General features: G+C 41.5%; 1 protein-coding gene across 15 annotated transcripts in view; it reads left to right on the plus strand.

Moving 5' to 3' along the window:
- tcf4.L (transcription factor 4 L homeolog) overlaps positions 1-13331 on the plus strand; it is a 278465-nt gene that overhangs the window by 71066 nt on the left and 194068 nt on the right. For 13 of the 15 annotated variants that reach the window (XM_018266818.2, XM_018266783.2, XM_018266825.2 and 10 more), the window contains exon 3: positions 3666-3727. In XM_018266818.2, coding sequence (XP_018122307.1) covers positions 3666-3727 — 62 coding nt within the window. Of the gene's footprint in view, positions 1-197; positions 205-3665; positions 3728-13331 lie in introns of those variants that run through there. The other 2 variants (XM_018266841.2, XM_018266835.2) reach the window with 1 other exon arrangement.

Here is a 13331-nt window from a genome sequence, read left to right on the forward strand (position 1 = left end):
CAATTACTCATTTGCTTATCTCAAAATTGTAACAAAATTATCTTATCTGCTGCTGTGGCTGTTCTGGGCTCTCTGCCAAAACCAAGCAGAGAAAAACGGGACTTTCCAGTACAAACGAGGTACTGCGGGTTGAGCTGTCAAAAGAGGGATTGTCCCTCTAAAAACAGGACAGTATGCATAGATACAGGCTGTTATCAGGAACAAGTTACGCTCATGTGCATCCGCAGTCTATTTTGAGGTCCATTCAGCTTTATCCTTGTCAAGATAATACGTTCCATACTTTTCTGGAGGAAATGTTTAGAGTTCCAGCTGTTCATAACATTTTTGTCTGCCTTACCATTATAAAGCTGGCTACACATCTAGGAAAACATTTGGTGCATTTTCTAAGCAGTTAGGCTGCCCGATTTGTGCTGATCCAATGAATTTTTAATCTGCCCCTTGATATCTGGCCAATGTTCTGCTAGTGAAGAAGACCTTTGGGAAGGTGGGGCGTGCACTTGCCCGTAAGCTGTTGGCAAGATTTAGACAGGTGGAGACATTCATTGACTTGTGTATGGCTAATAGATCTGGAACTGCCCACCTGAAGTTCATACCCCACCACCCAAATATGATAGGTATTCCCAACTAAACTTAGACTCCCTACCTAATCCATTTAAAACCTGCCACCCAGTATCCAACCCAATTGATATATCATGGTCCTCTTGTTTTTTTAAGTCCCTCAGGTGCCGGTACTAACATCATACTGAAGCCCTGGAAGTATGTTTGTAATTGGGAAGGGATTGCATTCTCGGTGTGGGGCCAGCCATGCTCTAAATGAGTCGGTGGGGGCAATCAAGGACTTTTTTACTTCCTGGAGTGCCATGTCCATGCTGTATCAGAAATGTTGGCACCTCTGGTTACAGATACAACCTTGCTTATTGTCCTTTGTTCCCAGTTGACTAGTGAAGATCAGGGGCGTAACTACAGAGGAAGCAGACCCTGCGGCTGCATTGGGGTCCAGGAGGTATAGGGGCCCCATGAAGCCCTAATTCATATACAGTTTTGATAAATATTGGAAAAACTGGTCAACCTCTAGACATTGTGGGGGCCTGAAAATAATTAGCTGTGGGCCCAATAATATCTAGTTACGCCACTGGTGAAGATATTTTGGGGGAAGATGAAATAAAACTGTGGAAATAGTTTCAAAATTATTGTATGTAGAGTTTCTGTAAGAAAAGGAAAGGTATGGACATGTCCATGGGTCTTTAATCAGAATATCTAGATACTGGAAAAACTTTCAAATACCTTCTATATACATGACTCAAGTCACACCAAGCCAAAGAAATTTATAAAGCCCTGTCATTTTTGTGGTATGAACTTTGGCATTCATTGTCTGAGAGTCGGTTTTAGTAGACATTTCTTTTTGGCCATCAAACGAATTTGAATTATAACGACAGTTTTCCTGTAATTGTTTTGTCTGGGTTTAGTATGATAAATCCAAGTCATGAGTTGCTGAACCTATAGTCGTTCTAGAATCTAGAATTTCCTTAGTGGATGAGTCACTGGTTAGACGTGAAAACAAGGGTAGATGTTTATGAACAACATGAAAGTTCTTCAGGGTCTGCACGTGAAATCGACGCCTTTGTAGATTTCTGTTTCAAACTAAATGCACAAAATCCCTTTATGGTGAAGACAACACCTTGGTGCAGGTGATTTGATGCATCCATACAGTGGTGTAACTAGATGTTACTGGGCCCACTAGGAAATAAGGTGAAGTTTTCTATCAAGATTTATTAAAACTGCTCATTAATTAGGGCGTCACTGGGTCCCCTACACTCCGGGGGCCCCCTGCAACCAGAGGGTCCACTACCTCTGTAGTTACACCTTTGCATCCATGTGTTATAGCAGCAGTGGGAAGGGGGCACGCTGACAGAGCACTTGGTATGCTCTTAGGTTTAGTGGATGGGGCAACATTTCATTGTAGAGATCTCAAATTATTATTGCTAAGGTCTCAATAGAGGCCAATATTTTTGCTAAATGCGACTGATATTTCTAAAGTTGGAGATATCCCTAGTTCTGTGGCATATACACACGAGACTACTGTGTGAGGTCCATTGGAATGAAATGGAGTAAGAACGTATGTAGTACCGCCGGTGTAAAAGAATTAATTATTTCAGGGAGATGTTATGCTTTATAGACATTTCAGAGATGATGATGGCCTCTACCTCCAGATCCCTATATGAACCGCACATTTATGTCATTTTCTTGCCCCTTCTTAACATCTCCACTCACTTTTTGTCCAGGCCAGAACTGTTTGGAGTTAGTGTGTGTAAGTGCAAGAGAACCCTGGAAATAACCTCCTCTCAAGGCAGGTTGCAGTGCCTACTTGCCCTGTTGTTACACCCTAGAATCAGAGAACATACTTCTTGGGCAGCCACCACTTCTTCAGGCTCCCTTGACACATAGCAAGGTTCTAGATATAGAAGGCCTTCACTCTGCCTTAGGTCTTCATCCACTGCTTGGTTAACCATTAGGTGGGACAACCTCTCAGGTTTTAATTACTGTTTTAACTATAGCTAGCCAATTAGCAGCTATTTTATAAAATCATTAAATGGAGTATAGTCTTCTCTGTATCGCTGCTGGTGAGAGGTATTCCTATAACCTGAGAGCTATATTTATGTATGTGTTACGGGAAGTCTACTTGTTGAGGTCACCTTCTCTGCTCCCTTCAGTGAGATAATGATACATTAGCTTGACTCGCAGACCCTTTGCCTTCTCCGAGTATAATTGCGGCAGTCTATTTGTAATAATTATATTACGGTCGACTTTGTTGACACTCGGATATTTTTTTCTGTCTGTGCTTTCAATCCCCACAATTATGCGCAGTAGACTAGCAGGCTTTTCAAACAGTTCAATTAGAGCCTAGAATAGCGGCAGCAGCAGGAATTCTTCTCACGGACCAATTTAATTTATATATTTATTACAGTGCATTAGGCCCTGCAAACTTCTATATTTTCTGCCGAGCTGAAGATCGTGGCAAGCTAGATCTGTTTTATTGGGTTGGTAATTAAATCAAATAGACTTAGGGGTGTGTTTAATTGGGAAAGTTTTTAAGAACAGGGACAAGCCCCGTGTAGGAATCAGCAGTCTTCCGAGAGGCGAATGACTCCCGCTGGAAACTGCCGAGCCCTTAATGGGAACTATTGGGTACAATTCTGTTGTGCTGGCTGCATCCGAATGTTACAGTTGTGACCCGTCGGGAATTTAACTCTTGTAAAACAACTTGCGTGGCTATGGAAACTTTCACTTGCTTTAAAAACTGTGTAATGCGTACTACCCCTTCTCCATTTAGACTGTAAGCTCTATTGAGCTGAGCCCACCTTAATATACTGTATAATGTTATACATACCATAGCCATTTTCATTCTATTCATAGATGTACTGACTCTCTCATGACTCTCTATTTTCAGGGCCAAAAATTCATAGACAATTTAGACAATTACCAAGATAGTTCTGGACTCGTATTTGTCTATTCAGATTTATTTTTTATTTTAATTAACTTGTGCTCTTCTGAAAATTAGATTCTCATGAGAAAAACAACAATGAACTTTGACGTAGGAGACATACCTACTATCAGCATAGCTCTATGTGTGATACTAATGAATGTGTGTGTTCTTGTGTCTCTAGATGTAGAAGACAGAAGTAACTCAGGATCCTGGGGGAACAGTGCACATCCAAGTCCATCTAGAGTAAGTATGGTTCCTTTGCTATTATCTCATTATGTCATGTCTAGGAACATCTGTTGGGGTTACCATTTCCACCATCCTCATAGTTTCTAACACAGTAAAGGACATGTTCAACTTAAAATAAAGTTTTGATAGACTGGAGAGTAAGATATTCTACGAGGATTTGCAGGTGGTCTTTATCCTGGTAGGGGGTGAGCAGATGATGTAACAAGGTGGGTCAATGATCTAGGGCGGCAGCCTATGCCATAGGTAGGCAGTTTGTGGGGCAAATTCTGGTTATTATTATTAATTCTGGATTATCGGGGCAGAGAAAGTGTGAAGTAGAGCTGGAACTTGAGTGGAATCGGGTTTAAATGGGTGCGCCAAGGCAAGAATCATCAGAAAACATTATGAATTTAATGGCTAATATGTTACTGGTAAATTAGTAATACTCGACATGGCCTCAGTTGGTGTTTTATTGGCTCTTGGCTGGATTGCAACCCTAGTTACAGTATGGCAGAAGAGAATATCCAATAAATAAAAAACTGGCTAATAAGGACCAATATGTTCACAGAAATGTTCAATACTGAAACTGTTCTGCAAAGTAGGCGGGGTTCCATAGAGTGTTTAGTAATTATTTTGATTAGACCTTAGTCCCATTGTTTAGGTGAAAGGAAGAATAGTTTGATTGGGTGTGATACCAGTGACTTCATCTGGTGACAGAGACATCATCTGACTAATGTCATGATGGGAGATAATGATCCACTCCGGCCATGAAGAGGTGTTAGGTTCCAGGATTGGATCATCATAACCCTAATGACATGTTGTTAGTTGATATCTTCGGGATGGTGCATTAAAAATAGTCTTACAATGCAGCTATAGTGCGGCCTGTTAACTGAAGTTTAAATCACAATTGGTTTTGGCCAAACCAAAGTCTTGACATTGGACAGGGATTTGTAATCAGTTAGGGCTATATTAGCAAAGTTCCATAATTCAGTTTGTCTGAATTCCGAGGGTTCGGCCAAAGGGTATCCAAACCACTTCATGCCATGGCTGCCATTGGGATGCTGGACGGCCTACTCTAGTGATTGAACAGCTGGAGAAATGTTGATTAGAGATCACTGTCCCTTTAGGCCTCCTTTGCAGCTTCCACTTCACAGCAGTTCTCAGCTGGAATGTCTCTTAATAACCCACAGGAAATTCCTGTAAGATAGTTATGAGGATAATATATGTCCATCGAGAGCACTTTAGGCAACAGCAGTCTCACTATTTCTACAGAAAAAACCTTAATAAATGGGGCTTGCAGTGAAAACCTGTTCTGCTGGTACTTTCTGTACATGGACATATGCTTTCCATTGAAAATTTTACATGGGACATAAACTGTTTGTACAGTGGGTAATCCCTGCTCATTTTGGGAGAGCCAGATGCGAAGAAGGTCCATAGAATCTAATTCTCCATTCCACCAGCAACTTTATTTTGGGTTTGTTGGTGGAGGATTGGTCAAGCCCTTATCCAATCGCATTAACTCACTTGAAGCATAATGGGGGGGGTCCTCAACCCTTTAACTGCCGGTGTTTTTGCCATCTTATGGGTACTTTGAGGGAAGTGTGTTGCTAGGCAATGCATTCCTCCTGTACCGTAACCTTAAATCCAGAAATGTAGAGCCTACATCTGTTACCTTTTTTTTTGCTGATGAATCTACATCGATGGCAAGGGAAGGGTTAAAAGTATACTTTTATAAAAATTACCCATCTACTGTACTTGTGACAGATATAGAACTTTTTAAATGACATATGAGTTACCATTGCTGCCACATGGTCCCCCTTTCCCAACAACAGGCACCTTTGTAGTCGTCCTTCCTGTTTGTCATAAACGTAATTAATTGGATATACGATCGTTTCCATTTATGAAGTATCGTCGGCAAAAGTTTTCCAGGTCTGGTAACCAATATCACCCAATCAGCCATCACGCATTTGGTTTTTGGAGCATGAGCACCAAGCGCCATCCTTATGTTGTGGCCTAATCCACAAATCTTTGTGCTCATTCTTGGACTTTATTGTATGCAAGGCTGGCAATACTTGATGGCACTACTTACTGTATATATGGACGGAATGGGAGATAGGTGAGATATAGGTAGGGTGTGTAGACGTTCAAGCTAGGGAGTGGTAGCAGGTGCAAGCTGCAGCAAAGGCTTGGATTTATTACCTGCATTGATTAGGCTTAGAGCTTCCCAGTAGTGATGTGCAGTTTTTGCCGACCATCACCCGACCCTAACCTCGTCTTTATGATCCACCTGACCCTAACCTGGCGTGACTCTGTATTAATAGACCTGTACCCAACCCGTCCCAGGGACGAGGCGCTTGTCTATATAAAGTGCAGAATGGAAGCAGGAACGGGGCACTATAAGGTCGAGAGTGGGGTGGGCACATGGTAAAGTTCAGGCTGAACCTACCCTGAACTTCTCTACTTCCCAGCACCCAACATTAATGAACACCAATGGTTGCCACCTTTCCGTTTTGTCAGTCCAGGCAGCTGGTGGGTGATGTAGAGGGTGGGGCAGTGCGTATAGTGGTGGGCTCATGATGTCAGTGGGAGGGGCTATGATGCATCAATCTGTAATTGTTGTATCATTCAATGTGAGTCCTATCCCGGTTTCCTTAGGCGGTTTTGACCCAGGCAGCCCTTTGAGAAAACTGGACTGTCCAGGTCAAAACCGAGCAGGTGGCAAACCTTTGAACTCCGCCACCTTCCAGCAGATTATGATGTTGATGGGCACTGTGGGGTGGAAATTTGTTCCCCGATTCTCTGGTTTTAAAGCAGGCAAGAGCTGAAGGGGTTAATAAATGTATTGAGGGACACATTGATGTTGCTCTATTCAAGATGTTCATGGCTAGAAGGAAGAGGGCTGCACTGCAACATGTTCAGTCATGCACAAAAAAAAATAAGAGAAAAAAATGAAAAACAAAAGTTGAAAGCGAGCAGTTTGCTTGTGTGCGGCTGAACTCCGGGGGTCGTGCCGAAATGACTGTATTGTGTGTGCTTCTCCAGGCACAAAGGACATATGGCTGTTTTGAATAAAACCATAAGTCTGGGTTCTGTTATGACTTCTTTGATCTCATGATAGCATCTGATACCTGCCCACTCGTTTTTTACTGGTAACAGTGGAGTAGGAAACCCCTCCACTCCCATATCTTATTGATGTCACATCTGTGTTGTAACATGCATCCCTTTAAATCCTGCGCTGCGCCGGATTCCTGGTGTATGTCATAAAATGCAGCTCCACTTCATACTGGCTGGCAGGCATCTAGCCGGGAGTCTTACTACACCTTGTGACTCGCAATTGAAAGAAATATAATGGTCACATTTATTATTTTACTCATTTTCCCAGGAAAGAAAAAAATCCTGATTTTTGTAACTTTACGATAAATTTTTTTTTTTGCCTTTTTGCAGCAATTGTGTTGGTTGTTTTTTTTTTTTTTGCAAATACAAGTCTCATTACTTCAAACCTACTGAGATTTTTTCTTTTTTCAAAATGCAGTCTCAGAATTTTTTTATTTTTTTTTTGCAGCAATTAAAACAAATCAAAATGTGAATGTGGAAAATTAATAAATCCGAAATATGTAAATTCATAGAATTGGGGCAGGTTTGTCCATTTTTGGGGTTTGATTGTGCCGCCATTTGTACAATTTTTTTTCTGCAATTACTTTAGTTTTTAAAAAATAAATAAAAATCCTGATGCTTAAAACCTGGGGAGATTTGTATTTTTTGAACAAAAGTAATTGCAACATTTTAAATGTAAATGTTTTTTTAAAAAAATTGTGATTGTGTTTTGTCACAATTCACTGCCAAAAAAAAAGGCCATCTTGATTACAATTTTTAAAAATAAATATTAAATGACATGAATGCAAAATTGATTACAAAATACAATATAGCACTGTTTAAGCTGTTGAAGCCTTGGTTAAAAGTATATAAAATATATATCTATATATATATATCTAATTGCAGTGCACATTTTTATATGAATCAGTGCTGACCTACATCTTCTATGGAGTGGTTGCTAAGGAGTGAATAACATACAGATAGGGGCAGACTGGGCCGTCCAGGGCCCACTGGGACTGTAACTTCAACGGCCCTCTTCCGGGCACCAAGTGTCCAACCTCACCCTCCACCCACATACACGCCGCTTACCTCCTTCTTAATTTTCCACTACCAGGTCCAGGTGAGGGAAAGGCCACGATCTGGGTAGGGTAGTGGGTCGATGGGGGACATGAAAGGTTTTTTTCTCAGTGGCCCAGTCTGGCACTGTGTACAGAATCTAGAGTCCAGCGGAACTATTGGGTGGGTAGGGCTGTCACCCTGATGATAGTGCACAGGTGTAGCTTGTAAAATACCAGCCAAGGTTGAAGCTTGTACTAAAAATTTACCAACATGGTAAACCCCTCTTGTTCCACCCCTAGTTCACCCACTTAAGCCCTAGTCCATCCCAGCTCTATCTTACCCCTTCTTTGCCATGATTATACAAAATTTGACCCATGACCTGGTTATCTATGTCATCAGACCACACCTTTAAATCACAGCCTGTGGCCCCTATTTCACCCACTGCCACCCAACACATCCTGGTCGCTACTCCTTTTTTAAGTGACAACCCTAGGCATTAGTGATGTGAGGGATGGCCCAATATGTGCGGGTCGGCGGGTTCGGGCCCACCTCGCACCCCCCTTTCCAGGTCCGCGACCTTACAAATGCCGGCTTCGGACTTCCAGGTTGACATTTTATAGACGCGCGTCTGCTTGCCCCGTCCCTTTTGTGACGTCATCGGCGGGGAGGCGCGGGTCATTAAAAGGAACCCGGAAGTCAGGCTCAGGCAGGCGCTGGTGGAGAAGCCGGAAAAAACCCGACCTGCACATCATTAGATATTTGGGTGCCGGAGTATACTGTAGGTTTGAGAGCTTAGGCTAGGATTATGAGTTAATCATGATAATGCACAGAGGAGAAGCTCAGAGGAGAAGGCAAAGATCAGTAACAGGCCAGTGGTCAGGGCGGGCAGGTATAAATCAGCAGCTTATTACAAAGCCTCTATTTCAGGAGTGTCCATACTTTACTAATGCGAGGTCTGTTTTTAGTGATGTTGTCCCATTATGATCTACATCCATAAAAGCATTGTTAGCATTCTGTTGCATGGAAAATATTACTTAAATATTTATTTTACGAGAAAATGTAAATGTATAAAGGTCTATTGGTAGATCCCAATCAACCTTTTGGGCAGCCCTGCTCTATTGGCTCAGCAGGGAAGTGCACCTGCTCCAGGCAGGCAGGACCTGACCCCCAGGTTGTGAGTACTCAGCTGTTAAACTTTTAGTTGCCTCTTCCCTTTACTGCAAGACCTTGGTGTTCTGTGACATATCAACTCATTCATCTTGTGTAAATGGGCAAATACCTTGAAACATTCAGCACAGTGTTTATTCTATTCTGAGATCTTGTGCCAGTCGGTCAGTTATTCTAACCCTCCGCTGCCAAACAATCCTTACTCTGTCTCACTCCATAGAGTTCCTTTGCCTTTTTCCCCCCGCACACTGCACAACCTCATCCCATGTTTCTCTTTGGATTTGTATTTATTTTTTTTTGCCTTTGGCTTTTTGAATTACAGAAATGATATTGTTTCTGTTGGGAGACTGCCCAAACAAAGTAAAGTTAGTTGCACGTGCCTCGGTTCCTGCCATGCACCAGATGGCTTCAAGCAAATACTAGTTTTTACTATTTCCACTGATAGACTCAGTATAATGGGAAATATACAGAATTGCGCTGGGTCTCATTTACAAAGCCAGGGCAATAAACTGCATGTTGCTCTGAATGCATTGTGCCTACATCATCCAACAATATTGGAATTAAAAAAGGTCAGGAGGTGAGCTGCACCCCAGGAATGCCCATTTGCATACATGGCCTCTGGGTGCAGTGGCAAGAAATCTGACCTTGCTCAGCAATATTAACCAGCACCCAAAGTTGGGAGTATCTGGGTGCTGCCTGCTGTGTGCAAAGGACATTCCCTTGCCTTGATAGTGAGGAGAGCTGCTTATTACTAGCATGTGGAAGGGAGAATGTTTAAATTGCTTGGCTATAATAAAAGTGCGAGACTGCCTTGAAGGAAATGACAAACTGGTGGTTGAGGTGACCTAAAATTATCATTTTGTTTAGCTCGGTATTAGATGAGATCAAAGATGTCTCACGGTTCCCATTGGCTACGTCCTCCAGCCGCCATGACTGTGTGCTTAGTCCTCTTAACATTCTTTCCAGAACCCACTGGGGAAGCTGGCCAGACCACCACAATAACCTCAAGTCTGTTTTATCAGCAAATTAAGGCCCATAGTTGGGATCTGGCCAGTAAATAAGGAGTAAATATGGTGGGGAATATTCCAGCAATTCTGCCTGGGTTGCATAGTCACAAGCACAAATTTGTTCAGGTCTTCTAAGGAACAACATACAATCAGATATTTTTCTTTTTAAAAAGTTGACCCTATAATAGAAACCACACATTAAAGGGGTAATTACCTTCAAATTATCGTAACTTTAAGTATGATATATGATGTAGACTGCAGTAATCCAAGGCAGTTACATAGTAACATAGTAAGTTTGTTTAACAAAAGACACTCGTCCATCAAGTTCAACCATTTAAGTCCTCCAGAGGAAGGCAAAACCCCAATTGAAGCCTCTCCAATTTGCTTCAGAGGGGGAAAAATTCCTTTCTGAATCCAAGATGGCAATGGGACCAGTCCCTGGATCAACTTGTACTATGAGCTATCTCCCATAACCCTGTATTCCCTCACTTGCTAAAAAGCCATTCAGCCCCTTCTTAAAGCTATCTAATGTTTTGATACATTACCAACAATACCCTCCCCTCATTAGTCATTAATAAACAAGTTTAATAAAAGTGGGCCCAATACAGAACCCTGAGGAACCCCACTAAGAACCTTACTCCAAGTAGAGAATGTCCCATTAACAACCACCCTCTGTACCCGATCCTGTAGCCAGTTTCCGATCCATGTGCAAAGACTTCATTACGACCAACAGCCCTTAGTTTAGAAAGCAGTCGTTTGTGGGGAACTGTGTCAAGTGCTTTGGCAAAATCCAAATAAATCAACGATACTGATCCCCCACTGTCCAGAATCTTACTTACCTCATCATAAAAAGCAATCAAATTCCTCTGACATGACCTATCCTTCATAAAGCCATGCTGATTGCTGCTCATAATGCCATTCACTAGGACAAAATTTTGAATGCAATCCCTTAAAAAGCCTTCAAATAATTTGTCAAACTTGCAGGCCTATAATTGCCAGGCTGAGATCGTAGTCCATTTTTAAATATTGGAATTACATCAGCTTTCGTCCAATCCATAGGTACCATACCAGATGAAAGCAAGTCTGAGAAAATCAGAAATAGAGGCCGGTCAAAAACTGAACCAAGCTCTCTTAGAACCCCGAGGGTGTATGCTATCTGGCCCTGGTGCCTTGTTCACATTAATTTTTAGCAAAGCTTTATGTACCATATCCTGAGTCAACCCCTGACTAGATTGAGCTAAGATAACAGTACAGCTAAGAGGTGGGTCTGGGAACTCCGACTCTTCTAGTATATACACTGAAGAAATCGAACTGATTTAGCACATTTGCCTTTACTGTATCTGTCATACTGGTACCATTATTTAAAGGAGCCGCATTCTCAACCTGCTTCTTTTTACAATTAATACACTTAAAAAACTCTTTGGGGCTAGCCTTAGCCTTTGCCTCAATGTGCTCCTCATTTCCAATCTTTGCCTTCCGGATTTCTGTTCTACATTTATTATAGTGTTTATATTCTGAATAAGTTGAGAACAGTAACGATTAAATATTTTAAATGACAACCATTTCTGTTCTGTGTTTTTTTTGTAGTTTTCATTTTGACTTTGTGATTTTTGCTTGTGGTTAGGGATTTGTTACTTTAGTGACCAGACAGCAGATTGGAACTCAGAATGCAAGATGAATGGCAGAGATAGATAAGCTATAAAACCTAATTACTAGAATCAAAAATGAAGACAAGCTGAAAAGTTATTTCTCACAGGCAGTTCTATAATCTAGTAAATTAAAATGATAAACGTCCCCTTTAGTAAGGATTTTTTTAAAGAACCCACTTTGGGTTGGATGGAGCCAGGAGAAGAGTTTTGCAATGGAACACCAAAAAAAAAAGGGCAGTAACATTAATGTGCCAGAATGGTGATCAGCAGTTGAGTATATTAACAGGGAGATGATATAATTCATCTGATTACAAAAAATGTCCTTATTTGTTGTTTTTATGATTTGCCTTTAGTAAAAGGGGACATATAGGGGCCGATTCATCAAGGGTCGAATATCGAGGGTTAATTAAAACTCGATATTCGACTAGGAACTAAAATCCTTCGACTTCGAATATCGAAGTCGAAGGATTTAGCGCAAATGCTACGATCGAACGATCGAAGGATTTTAATCCAACGATCGAAGGAATATCCTTCGATCAAAAAAACTTAGGCAAGCCTATGGGGACCTTCCCCATAGGCTAACATTGACTTCGGTAGCTTTTAGCTGCCGAAGTAGGGGGTCGAAGTTTTTTTTAAAGAGGCAGTACTTCGACTATCGAATGGTCGAATAGTCGAACGATTTTCAGTTCGAATCCTTCGATTCGAAGTCGTAGTCGAAGGTCGAAGTAGCCCATTCGATGGTCGAAGTAGCCCAAAAAACACTTCGAAATTTGAAGTTTTTTAACTTCGAATCCTTCACTCTAGCTTGATGAATCGGCCCCTATTTATAGTGTCAAGAACAGTTAGTTTCCGTTGCATTATACATATCTAAAATTGAAGAAATGTTCCTTAAAACATCTCTTGCCTGCTTCCCACGCTCTTCAGAAGAGCTGATGGTACTCAGGACTTTGCACCATAGGATGCCAGCCAATCTCCTCCTTGTGGGCAGACCTGATAGGGAACCACAGCTTATCTTTCCTTGAGTGAAGGTTATGGCTACCCACGTCCTACTGAACTTCTTGGGCAGGGCCCTTAGGACATATTTGTAAAAGAGACATGGAACGTAGAGCATGTATGGAAATCTCCAATAAAAGTGTAATTTTTAAAAGTAACTTTATTATCCCAAATTTAAACCAGGCATTATATATTATTCATTGTTGCCTACATAATGAGACTGATTAATAAAAGATATATGTTCCCTTTAATTTAAATTCCTTGAATTAATATGCTCAAGGCTGACTTTTGGAAGAAGTTGAATGTGTTTTGTGCCGCTGTACCCAAGTAATAGTCATGTCTAGCTGCCATTTACACCGTGTGTTACTGTGAGACCATTTGTCATCTGTAGCCGAGCTCATGTCCTTGTCAATAACCTTCCCTTCGTCTCGCCTTCCCGGCATCAGGATGTCATTCCTCACTGTTCCATCTTGTTCCTTCCTCTCACATCTTATAAGAACAAATGTATCTGCTCCCAAGGATGCTCTTAAAAGAGAAATTCACAGAATTAGGCAGTTAAGCATTATAGCACAACAGGGGATGCAACTTACCCACGTTATTTACACCATCTTTCAACAAACCTTACAAGCTGACATTTTGTGTGGCCCACAGGGC

This window comes from Xenopus laevis, chromosome 1L (assembly GCF_017654675.1).
Source record: "Xenopus laevis strain J_2021 chromosome 1L, Xenopus_laevis_v10.1, whole genome shotgun sequence".
Lineage (NCBI taxonomy): Eukaryota > Metazoa > Chordata > Amphibia > Anura > Pipidae > Xenopus > Xenopus laevis.